This window comes from Aplidium turbinatum, chromosome 14, assembly GCF_918807975.1.
Source record: "Aplidium turbinatum chromosome 14, kaAplTurb1.1, whole genome shotgun sequence".
Lineage (NCBI taxonomy): Eukaryota > Metazoa > Chordata > Ascidiacea > Aplousobranchia > Polyclinidae > Aplidium > Aplidium turbinatum.
The window spans coordinates 19660974-19673602 of NC_137485.1; the positions used below are offsets into that span (position 1 = coordinate 19660974).

Below are 12629 nucleotides of genomic sequence, written 5' to 3' on the forward strand. Positions count from 1 at the left end.
TTTTGTATAATATTTAGCTATACTTACTAGCTAGAAATTACCATTACTAGCTGCAAAGCAAACCGTAAACAGCCGGTGAAATGTCTGCACACTATACCTGCATAAATAACTATTCGCTCGTTTTGGAGTCACCTTGAATAATAAAAAGCTAGTCAAAGCTAGCATCGTGAATGCTTTTGCTCTGTTCTACTAAACAAAACTTTTACCTTACAAAGGTGAAGTGTTGCGCCTCCTTGTCGCAACTATTCGGCTTTTGATTATTGCACCACAATGGTTTATTTGTGACACGAGGTAGCAAGCTGTACTCCAAAACACAGGCAAAGGTTGCGAACTAGAACAAAAAAGGATCAGTCTTTTTTTCGATAATAAATTGAAAGTGTAATAAATCGAATATGGTGAGTTATGGCGACCCCAGGAAAAGTTAAGGCGACCCCACTTGGGGTCGCGACCCACAGGTTGGAGACCACTGCTGTAGACGATTGCTGATATAGCTTTTTAACAATTGTAATGGAAGGCCCCGAAAACCGTATGTTTGCAGTTTCTGTATGAGAATAGTGTGATCAATTGTGTCGAAGGCTTTTGCTAAATCAAGAAATACAGAGCTAGTTGTATCTTTATTATCTAGGTTAGTTAAGATGTTATCACAAACGTTTGACACAGCTAACAAAGTGGAATATTGTGGTCTAAATCCATACTGATGTGGTGTGATCAGGTCTTTTTTTGTTAGATAATTGTATGTTTGTTCATACAGGCATTTTTCGAATATTTTGGTGAAGGGGGACAATAGTGATATGGGCCTATAGTTGGAACAATTGTTCCTGGAGCCACTTTTGAAGATTGGGGTAACTTGAGCGACCTTTAGTACATCAGAATATACACCTTTATCGATACACTCATTGAGTAAGTTGGTGAGGAAAGGGGCGATTATTGGTGAGGATAGTTTGACAAATCTTATAGGTATTCCACCATGTCCTGTACTTTTAGAGACAGAAAGATTATTAAGATTTTTTAATACTTCTTCTTGATTGACAGGTTTTAGGAAAAAGGAGAACGGGACACTTTGCAATTTCAGTAATGAGCCAGGAGACGGTAGAGGGATTTTAGGTGCCATGGAAGGACCAATTTCTGTGAAATAATCATTAAAACAGTTACTTATTTGTGCAGGGTCAGCTATTTTTTTATTGTCAGTGCTAATTAATTCTTCTGGTATGTGAGCTGTGTGCTTAACTGCTTATGTTTGTACTTGATGATGTCATTTATGGTTTTCCAAATTTTTCCAGTGTTGTGCTTGCTTTGAGTACCGGTAATAAGAAAACTGTAATGCATTTTTTGCTTGCTCTTTGGTATGAGTAAGTACATTTCTGTAGTTTTTGTATGTTGCTTGTGCAGAAGTGTTTGTTGGGTCTTTTATTTTTAAGTGATATAGTCTGTTTTTAGTTTTGATGGAGTTCAAAATTCCTTTTGTTAGCCATGGTTTGGTCTTGAGAGTTTTCTTTCTCTTCGAGACATAATTTGAAAGAATTTGAATAGAGAGAATTTGAAATGGCTTGGTGTAGAAAAAAATTCTTCAACAATACATCGAATCTGTGATGGTGTAGAAAAGATTTTCTTCTGCACCATCACCACAGATTCGGTGTAAGTTAGAAAATATTTTCTACTTTGTTGTAATAAAGTACATTTATTGTTGTATTGAATTTATAAAACTGTTAATCCGTAACCGTAAAGTTTAGGATAGTTTAGTTTAGTTAAAGTTTAGTTTAGTTTAGGACCTAAACGGTAATTTTGTCTGTAATAATTCTTTATGCAAAAAAGTTAAGGTCGTAGACATGCTTTTTGGCAGTTGCACTCTTGCACTGCCTTTATTAGAAGAACAATTGAATGTTATTTTGTTTGAAAAACTATTTTGATTTTAACCATCCAGCCTTCTCCACCTAATTAACGTACTGTATTGCTATGTTGTACACATCACTGTGTGATTTTTGTTCTTTGCTATATAAATTTTTGTTATTTGCATTACTTTTCTAAGATTCTTGTATTTTTAGGAAAAAAATTTAGGGTGTTGGTGTAATTCTAGGTGAAGTGGTGTAATTTTGAGGTTGAAGAGTTTAAACGTTCGCGTTTTGTCGCTTCTACTTTTTTCTCGTATTTTGCTATGTTTACATGTATTGTTTTTGATGTAATGGTCAGAAATAAAAACAACTGAACTGAAATGATGTAGTGAACAAACTGGAGTCTGGCAACACTAAGACCAAGGCTTTTACTTGTGAATTGTGATAAAGTTTCCCCAGACCCCATGAGGAAATATTGATGAAGGAGGAAGTTTGTGAGGATATGAAGAATAGTCAAATGGAAACGATTAAAAATGAGGAAATCAAGGAAAAAAGCGACAAAAAAAAAATTCTTGCTCTTGGAAATTGAATGAGGTTGCTCACCAGGAATTTACCGGCAGTTAAATAACATTATGCATGCTACTGGTGTAGCTGTTGATGTAGCAGGAATACTACCGTATATATAGCAGTACTTATGCTATTTAGCCTAAGTTTTAGCTGCTAAATAGGGCTATTCATAGAGGGTGCAACGTATTTCCTCCCCTGAACATGTTGTCTCCCGATTTCGTCCCCTGCAAAGATTGAGAGAAAAAATAGAACACAGCCAAAGTCACTGATCAGCGTTGCGCAAACATTTAAAAAAATTTTCCTTGAATTAATCATTGAATTTTTATTGGCTACCACAAAATAATTTTGACGTTTTCTTTGTAATTTTGTCTAGAAATGTTAGTTGGAAGTGAATAGATCATTCCAAGGTGGCAGCTCGGGATCATTTGTAATGGAGATGGGGTTAAAATCTTAATTTGATAACCCAAACCTGAATATGAGGTTCAGTTTATCAAAATCACCCTAACCTGAAAGTGAGGTTCGGTTTATTAACTATTATTTCAAGAAACTTAGCGTGGTCAACTGCTTCAGCAATGGCAAGTCCGATCAGCAACCTCGGCTTGTATTTTTCTTCTCGGTCTTTTCAGGGACGAAACCGGGAGACGAAGTGTTCAGAAGACGAAATACGTTGCACCCTTTAATGAAACAAATTTTTAGTAACAAATTAAATTTGAAATAAAACCAATTTTGTGTTAAAGCAAAGCAGTTTTGTGCTAAGCAACCTATACAAATTGTTCAAATTTACCGAAAGTTTGTTTTTGCAATTTTAAAATGCAACAAAAATGACTAATTTTGCATTGAAACAAGATGTTTCAAAACATATTTTTCTACTTGTCTCACTGCTAGGTGGCTTTATAAAAATAGCCTACTCAATAAAATAAGTGACAGCATTAAGCTGAAATGCAAAGTTATGTTTTTAAAATTTATTTCTTTGAAATGTTTTATCGACATTTTGATAGTTAGGTCATAATGCAACGTAAAAGCCATGCTGTAGCCTAGCCAACCTGAATTTGTATGTTTGGTAATTGGTAGCCTACTTGCAAGATTTTGTGGAATAATAACCCACTTGTTCGGTCAATAGTGTGTATATTTTGTGAGAGAAAATTGGGAAGAATTTAGTTTCCAAAATGAGAAAATATTTATAAATACTTGGTAGGGTGGTCCCGAAAACCGAATTTTAGAAAATGCAACGTGACACTACCCAAAACATCTCCAAATGACCAAAAATGGACCCTGTAAAAATTTCAGAGAGATTGAACTTTGTTTAGAGGTGCCAGATTTATCTTGAAAATTCAGATTTTTTCCCTATGCGAACGTATGGGAATTGGGAAGCTACAGTCTGTAAAACCATACTTGACACACTAAAGTTGTAATTATCCAACTGTTGATATAGTTGTAGGCAATGTCCTCTTTTAAACTGGGTTTTAAATCTCTTTTTATCAGCATGATGTTGTTCCATTTCACTGACTACTATTACTTGGCTGCCATATTGATAGTCTTAACAGTAGATAAAATTATGTCACACCAGCTACTAAAGCTTTGTCTGTAGTTGAGCAAATATTCTAGATTCAGCTAAAGCTAGTTCCATTCAGCAATACTGGTCAGAAGTCTGGTGCTTGTGTCCTAATTTCAAAAGAATTGAACTATATTCTGGAACTAATTTTACAAAAAACCTTCTTGACATGCCTTGGGCCATCATCTGGACCAGACATTCTCCTTTTTAAGCGATTTAAATCAAAATGGAGTTCATTGAATAAAGATGGGTATGTGACATTGGAAAAAGATGACAGCACCTTTTTTAATGAAATCATACAGTTCTATATCCACCATTTGCGTAACAATAATCAACCAACAGATGACTACCAAGAATTTCTGGAAGTATCGGTCATAATGCTCAATGGAACACTACCACATGGAATTCGATTCTGTCATTCTGGTGCCCTTCATCGCGCCGGATGGATGACAACTGCTGTATAGTGTATATGCACTCAAAATCTGGTTATTTCGAAAGCAGTTTGATTTGTCAAGTCAGGAGCAACGTGGTTTAAAGCGTTTTGTTCTGTTTGTTTTGAAGGTGTATTTATATGTAAAATCATGGTTCAGAGCACCTTCAGCTAAATGTGCACAACGACATGACTTGGAGCTCTTGAAAAGGATAAATGAGTATGAGCAAAATGATGCAGGTTTATCACAAGAAGCCATGAAAACATTTTCGAGGCACTTGTGGTATATAAGTGAACTTGTGGGCCTGGCATTTTTTAATGGTGCTGTTTCTGTTACTCAAAAAAAGCCATGGTTTTCACCCACGTTAACTCATCAAAGCAGTACACCTTCAAAGTGTCTTTCTCGAGTAACAGATGATATTTCATCAAAAGATATGTCGCACTTTGTCACATTAAACACCATGAGATTTTTCCAGATTCTCAACTTACCATGTGACTTTCTGAAGGTGGAAATCACATCATGGAATGTTGATGACAATTATGAGAAAGCGCAAGCCATGGTTGGTGGGCTCCATGTAATCAATGACTTTGCCGAAAGAGGTGTTGCTTTGATGCAAAGTTTTAACAATGTATTAGCGAAAGATGAAGAGCAAATTCAATACATTCTACCAGTTGTTCTACATTCAACAGCACCGGCATGCTCTTCTGACTTGCAGCAAAAAAAAAATCTTCAGAAAGTGTATCAATCCACAGACTGAATTGTATTTTGTATTTATCTTTAGAATGCACTAGTTAATCTTGTTCCCAGTGAAACTTCTAGTTTTCCGGTAATATACTTTGAAGTTATAATAATGCACGAAGCACAGTACTACAAAATTATATCAGTGTTTCCTATTGCAGAGTTGGATGAGAGTACAGTATTCTTACATATCCTTTTTCTCATGGTTAATGTTTGTTCTGCTGTCACAATTAATGTGTATTGCCTCGCGATGGATTGCTTTGTGTCTTCAACGAGCGTTGTTGTTTTGATTGTAAAATTCTGGTGCAATGTGTTATTATCGGTTATGACCTGAAGTAACCTTTGATACGAACCTCAAACATTCTGTTGTTTTCTCAATCACCAAATATCGTTTGTCATGATGTCACAAGGATGTTTACCAATGGATCTCTGATTGCGAAATCGTTATTATGTAAGAATCTTCTACCCTACGTGACATTCTTTAGACTTTTTTAAGCTTCTGCTTGTTGACATTTATTGCAACTTGACAGAACAATGTGACATTACGTAACCTTCTCGATGTTACTAGACCGAAACAACTTTCTATAAATAGTGGTGTGAATTGATGGATTATTATTATTACGAGTTGATGGGAGTTGTATTATGATGAGTTGATTATTATGATGAGTTGGTTATGAGAGATCATTGCTGTAATAGTAGCAGTTGGTAATAGAAGCAAAGATTATTGTTGATCAAGAGTTGAAGTATTGAATACGAGTTCAATGACGTAGTTTAATGGGTTATAACCGAAAAGCAGTCGATTAAATGTCGAATGGTTCTACTAGTAAAATGATAATCTAACTTCTTGAAGGACTTTAACGAACGGCTTCTCAAATAACTCTAATTTCGAACACAATTTATATCAGCACCAATTCTCATCTACTGTTTGCTCCTCGTCATCATCGAATGACAACATCTCTTCGGTCGACAACTTCTCATCATGGGCAACTAAATACTGTTCCGCCACACTGGCTATGTCTTCTAGAGTCTTTGGACTTCTCTCCATTAAATAAACTGAAAGATCTTTTGAACATGAATCTGTGAATTGTTCCTTAACTATAAGGTTTGCCAATCCGTCCAATGATTGTTCGGTCCCCGAGAGTTCAAACCATTTTAACAAAAGGTTTCTTAAACGTTCAATAAATTGTCCTGGACTTTCGTGTTTTTCAGGCTTTGCCTCACGGAATCTTTGACGGTATCCATGCTCGGTAAAATTGTATCGCTTTAACAGAGCTAACTTCAATCTGTCGTAGTTCATGGCCTCTTCTTGCGAAAGTCTTGAATATACATCAAGAGCTTGTCCCGATAATAACATGCTTAGCTGGGTAGCCCACGTCGACTTCTCCAATTTGGCTATTGTAGCATATCTTTCAAATCTTAACAAATAACTATCCAACTCATCTTTTTCTTCAACAAATGATGACAAATCTGGACGTCTAACTTGCGCCACAATAACATCTCGAGCATTATCGTTAGTAGAATTAGATCGCTCACCAATATCCAGCTTTTGTCTTTCTAAATCAAGTCTTAACTTTTCCAATTCATATTGCGCTCTTCTTTCTTCAGCTTCTGCTTCACGCTGTGCTCGTTTCTCTTCGGCTTCTGCTTCGAGTTGTGCCCGATTCTTTTCTGCTTCAGCTTCACGCTGTGCTCGTTTTTTCTCAGCTTCAAGCTCTGCTTTTCTTATTTCACGAGCAGCTCTTTTATCTTCTCTTTTGTCCGCTTCTCGCTGAGCTTTTTGGGCCATTATCTTGACTTGTGATACTCTTCCATCACAAACTGAGACTTCTCATTGTCACTCAGCCCCATTCGTTCAGCCATGCTCCGTAAGTCTTCAATCATCTCATGTTTGACGATATCCGCCATTTTGACAGCTTGTTGTTAATTTATTATTCTTTCAATAAATCTTTCGGTATACTTCGGTTTTTTAATCCGTTTTTCGGTTTATCGGTTGTTTCCTTTTTTCGGTTATTCCCGGACGAGCCCCCAGAATGTCACGATTTCTTTCTATCTCTTACCAGGAAAAAGACTTGGAAAGGTTCAATGACGTAGTTTAATGGGTTATAACCGAAAAGCAGTCAATTAAATGTCGAATGGTTCTACTAGTGAAATGATAATCTAACTTCTTGAAGGACTTTAACGAACGACTTCTCAAATAACTCTAATTTCGAACACAATTTATATCAGCACCAATTCTCATCTACTTGTATTCGATTTCTTCAACTCTCAATCAACAATAATTTCTGCACCAACTACCAATCCACAACTCATAACACAACTCTCATAATCACATAATCAACTCAATAATACAACTCCCATAATAATCATTATGTAAATTACATCACTATTTATCAGTGACGTTCGGTGGCTTAAACCGTTGGGAAAGCAACTTGGAAATATGCTGCAGCAAGGTAGTAGGCACGAAGGGCGTAACCGTCGGGCGAAGCCCGAAGGCGTGTTGCCGAAGGCAACACTTCCAGCGGGGGGTCTGGGGGGCCTCCCCCAGAAATTTTTGAAAAACACTTCCAATTTGGTGCGCTCTGAGAGCATTTCCAAAACAAATCAAAAATAAAAATCTGTCAAATTGTGCTTCGCCTATGTCATGATCATACATCCATTTAATGTTTAGAAGTCATGAACAATCTTAGTTTTAACGTTGCAGGACCAAAATCCTGTGTTAGACATGGAATAATAGTTGTCTAAATATTTAATTCGTCATGAATGTTCATTCTCAGATATTCAGTTAGGCCTACACTACAAAAACTTAACACTTAGGCCTAAACATAACAACCGCAAGCAATTTGTACAAAAAGCTGGATAAGTTTGCCTCCTGCGTATAGAAGCTTAACGAACTAAATATTGCATCCGCACCTGAACGTTCATTGGCGAAGTAACGTTATATCAACGCTGTAAAAAGGGCAAAGGCATGACTATGAAAGCTAGTAGGCTAAAGTACATGGCGAGGAGACATCAAAAAACAGCAACGATTATTTCGGCATTATGATGCTGTGCTCTGTACCGTAACGAGAGACCATTCTGACGAGTTAGTCTAGCCGCTCTAGCGAATGTTCGCATTGACGTCACTGGGAAAGCACAACTAACCATACCATAACCATAACACATCTGATTGGCTAAGCAGCTGGTGACGTTTTGCAAAACGATAGAGGATTGGATAAAACGAAGGCGTTTTTTGACATTTTTGAATCTGGGAAAGCAAGTTTGATAGTTTCTTACCTGGAGCCTCATTGATTGTTTCTGACAGAAGCGTTTGCGTTAATTGGCATTTATAGGCAAGACATGCGGTTTGGCGAGGATTTAGACTACTCACAAGCGTTACGAGTAATTCTAGTCACGAATACAGTAATTTTCAAGTTAAAATAGACGTGATAAAAATAATAAGAAGTTAAACCTAGAATTCAGTCATTATATTTTGCATAGTTTTCGCTCAGGTAAGCACTGCTTTCCTTGCTTTCCCTCACCGATCGTCACTGCTATTTATAGAAGGTTGTTTCGGTCTAGTAACATCGAGAAGGTTACGTAATGTCACATTGTTCTATCAAGTTGCAATAAATGTCAACAAGCAGAAGCTTAAAGAAGTCTAAAGAATGTCACGTAGGGTATAAGATTCTTACATAATAAATATTTCGCAATCGGACATCTACTAGTAAACATCCTTATGACGTCTTGACAAACGACGCTCAGAAATTATGAAAAACAACAGAACATTCCAGATTTGCATGCTTACCGACGATTCTGGAAATGCGTTACATAATACAGATTTCTCATTCAAAGGTTACTTCAGGTCAATACCCTATAATAACACATCGCTCAAAATTCCATAATAAAAACAGCACATTCTGTCAAGACGCAAAACAGCCCGACGCGAGGCCTTGCACATTGATTGTGACAGTCGCATCGATCCATCTGGACGACATCTAACATTGCAGTAAAACTGGTAGAAAACTAGACTGTTGCCTTTCCTGCACATAAAGGCGCAAGCAAAAATAGAGTGAGGCTTGACAAATAGGGTTGACTCTGCGTATAAGGCAAATAAGCCTCCGGAACACCTAATTTTTATTTACCATTAAGGTTTGTATAAATTTATGTTTCCTTAAACCTGCATTGCAGTACCCAAACAACGCATGTAAACTGTATTGAACACTTGCACCTCCTCCATATAATTATTTTTTTTACTAAAAAGTTTTCTAATATCGTTATCCCACGAAACTATTCTTTTAGTCATATATCAATTTATGATTCTATGTTTTAAAAGCTAACTTCATTTTTGTTGTGGTGCAGTGTTGCTAGGCTTTTTGTTATGGATAATTTAAGTTCACAAATTGATGAAATTGAAGCGTTATCTGCCATCTATGAAAATGAAATGCAAGTTGTTGATGAATATTCACGTGTTTATTTATTTCAAATCTGTAAGAATGCAACATATAATTTTAAACTTCAGGTGATTCTTCCTTCAACTTACCCAAGTCATTCAGCCCCAAAGTATGAAATACAAGCTCCATGGCTAAATTCGAAGCACAGAATTGATTTACAACAACGTTTAGATAGTATAGCAAATGAAAATTTGGGCGAAAATGTGCTGTATTTATGGATTGAAATGTTGAGAGAATTTATACAAAATAAAGTTTCTTCATTAGGTGGTAATGAAAATTCAAAAGAAGTGCACTTAACAAAGGAAATTGACTGTGAAGATCATCCTAAAATAGAAGTTCCAAAGATTTACCATGGAGAAACATTTACTGACCGCAGGAGCACTTTTCAAGCTCACGCAGCTTCTGTCTCAACTGTAGAAGAGGTTAAACAAGTGCGAAGAGCATTGCTAAACAATCGCAAAATTGCTAATGCTAGTCATAACATTGTGGCGTACAGAATTTCCAACAAATCCCCTGCCACGTTTCTTCAAGATTGTGATGATGATGGAGAGTCTGCAGCTGGTGGTAGACTGTTGCACTTGTTGGAAATTCTTGATGTTAGAAATGTTGTAGTGATTGTGAGTAGATGGTATGGTGGTATTAAATTAGGGCCAGATCGTTTTAAACACATCAATAATGTTGCAAGGAATGTGTTGTTACAACAAGGGTTTATTTCAAACTCTACTCAAAAGTCTGGTAAATCTAAATAATTAAATTGAAAGCTAAAGCATTTTAGTAAGGTGTTTTTGTTTTGAGCATAGTGCTTACTACTTGTCTGTTCTCTCCCGATACAGTGTTTTCCCTTTTTTTTCTTTTCTTGTTCGCTTACGATTGTCACTTAATATATTTGTTAATATATTATATATTAATTATAAGATTTTTTTACCAAAATTCTGTTTTTTATGAATTGGTTTAAAGCCAACTAAGAGACGCTAGGTTTACAGGTTTTTTAACACTGCAATATTCATATGAACCTAATTCTATGGAAGCTGTAACTACTTGTATCTACTATTGCATTTTATTAAGAAATTTCTTTATTGACAATGTGTGCTGTTACTGAGTAGGCTATAGAATGCACTAATTGTTTTAAACCTTAATTGGTAATTTGTGTTTTAGTTCCAATGTGGTAACTACCGAATTGCAATTAGTGTACTAATGTGGTGCTAGATCGGCTATGCATTATGCAAGTTTGGTTGTATTTATTTATAGCAATGTTTGTTACCAATTACCACCACATAAGTGCATATTAAAGTTAAACTTGGTGATGCATTTAATAGATTGGGAGTAGAATGTTGCTCATAGCTCGAAGCTGTAGGTTTTCGTCTGACTCTCTTCGGGAGTTATCTTAAAATATAATAAACCTAAATGTGATGAAGTATTTATAGTAGGGTCATTTCATTATAATTCATCCAGGCCATGGAACCATAAAATTTATAATTGTCCCATTTTTTCCCAGTTTAAAATGCTTGAAATTCTGAGTTATTTGGCACAAATTTTGTCAAAATTGGTCGAGCGGTTTTTGTTTTATCGCTATTTTAATCTTTGACCACCAGGTGGCGATTTTTTTAGTGAGCCGCATAAAAATGCTCATATCTTGGGACCTAGTTGCCCAATCTTCATAAAATTGGTATCTATCCCCCCATTTTCAGGGGTGGGCTTTCCAAAAATGAAGGTTAAAATGAGCTAGGAGTTACACTTTTTGTGATATAAACATTTGTAGTGCTTCGATATCATGGCCGATTTCGCCATGCGGCCACACATTTTTTTCAAAATTTTTTTGATCATTATTATTAGCATAGATGTTATATTCCAAAAATATCTTTTAAATCACTTACAATTCACAACCTCATAATAAAAAGTGTGCACAAAAATGCAGAATTTTTAAAATAGTCAAAAACATTGGATTTTTTTTTTTTTTGAAATTTGAGATAAGACTTTAGATTCCATTACCACTACTTGTATTACAACTATTTTATGAGCAAAACTGTAGTCAAGCCTTTTTCTCAATACTAATATTGACGTAGATAACTGACTCCTATTCCAATAATTCCACTTTAATCACTAACAATTCATCAGTCCATACTGGGTGGTCCCCCCCCTTACTACGCCACTGTATGTCAAGCAAAGAATAGTACAGTACTGTAGTATAATACACTATTACACAAAGTGAAGGAGTCAAGACATAAAGATGAAGGAGTTTAATACATCGAAAGGATGTAATGAGCTTGTCCTATGTGGGACATAATTAATTAATTATATCATTTTCTTAACATGTCTCGCTGCTACTAGTAGGACAGTGTGCACAGTACAATTGTGTTACTTTAATTTGTCAGAAGTTACATTAAAGAACAGCATATGCAACAATCTAAGAAATACATAACAATCTGAGAAAGAAAGTATATACATTGCAAAATAAAGTCACACTATTCTGAGGATATAACTACAAGTCTATGCATTTCTGCTATCATTTCTGAATTGGAATATATGGGCTTTGTCTGCACTGATCATTGTAAAATTACATATATACATACATCATTGTAAGATTATTAGTGCCAAGAAGTGTACGAAACATTAAAGATAGTTTTAAGTGACTTTCTGCAATAAAATACAATTAAAAAGTATTCAATAAAGTAAACCTATAGTTTTGCATGTATAACTAGTGCATCCCATTTTGCATTTAACATTATGTGACACTGGACAAAATATGCTCACTGCAGAGCCATTACAACATGTGAGGGGCAACAATCGGAATGAATAAAAGCGCAAGAACAAGGGCCGCCATGCATGTAAATAAACCGACAACCACGGTTTCTACCATGTAGCTGAACATGTGAGAGTTCAGTTTATTTTTTATTTTGTTGGCGAAAAAGAAAGACACAAAAAGCAAAAACACAAAATAATTCGCACAGCAGGGATGGCACCAAAAGACCGAAAGGTCACCAAAGTCAGCTGCCACCCAAACATTTAAATAAAAGGCACAAAATTAAGAACATTAACACATACATATAATATACTGTATAGCACAATACCAGCACTTTACATA

General features: G+C 35.7%; 1 protein-coding gene across 1 annotated transcript; it reads left to right on the top strand.

Annotated features, from left to right (window-relative positions):
• The first annotated feature begins 9474 nt into the window (after positions 1-9474).
• On the top strand, positions 9475-10296 carry LOC145783709 (protein IMPACT-B-like). Its single transcript, XM_082595598.1, has one exon. It carries the CDS (start codon positions 9475-9477, stop codon positions 10294-10296), a length of 822 nt encoding a protein of 273 aa, XP_082451724.1.
• The last annotated feature ends 2333 nt before the right edge of the window (positions 10297-12629 follow it).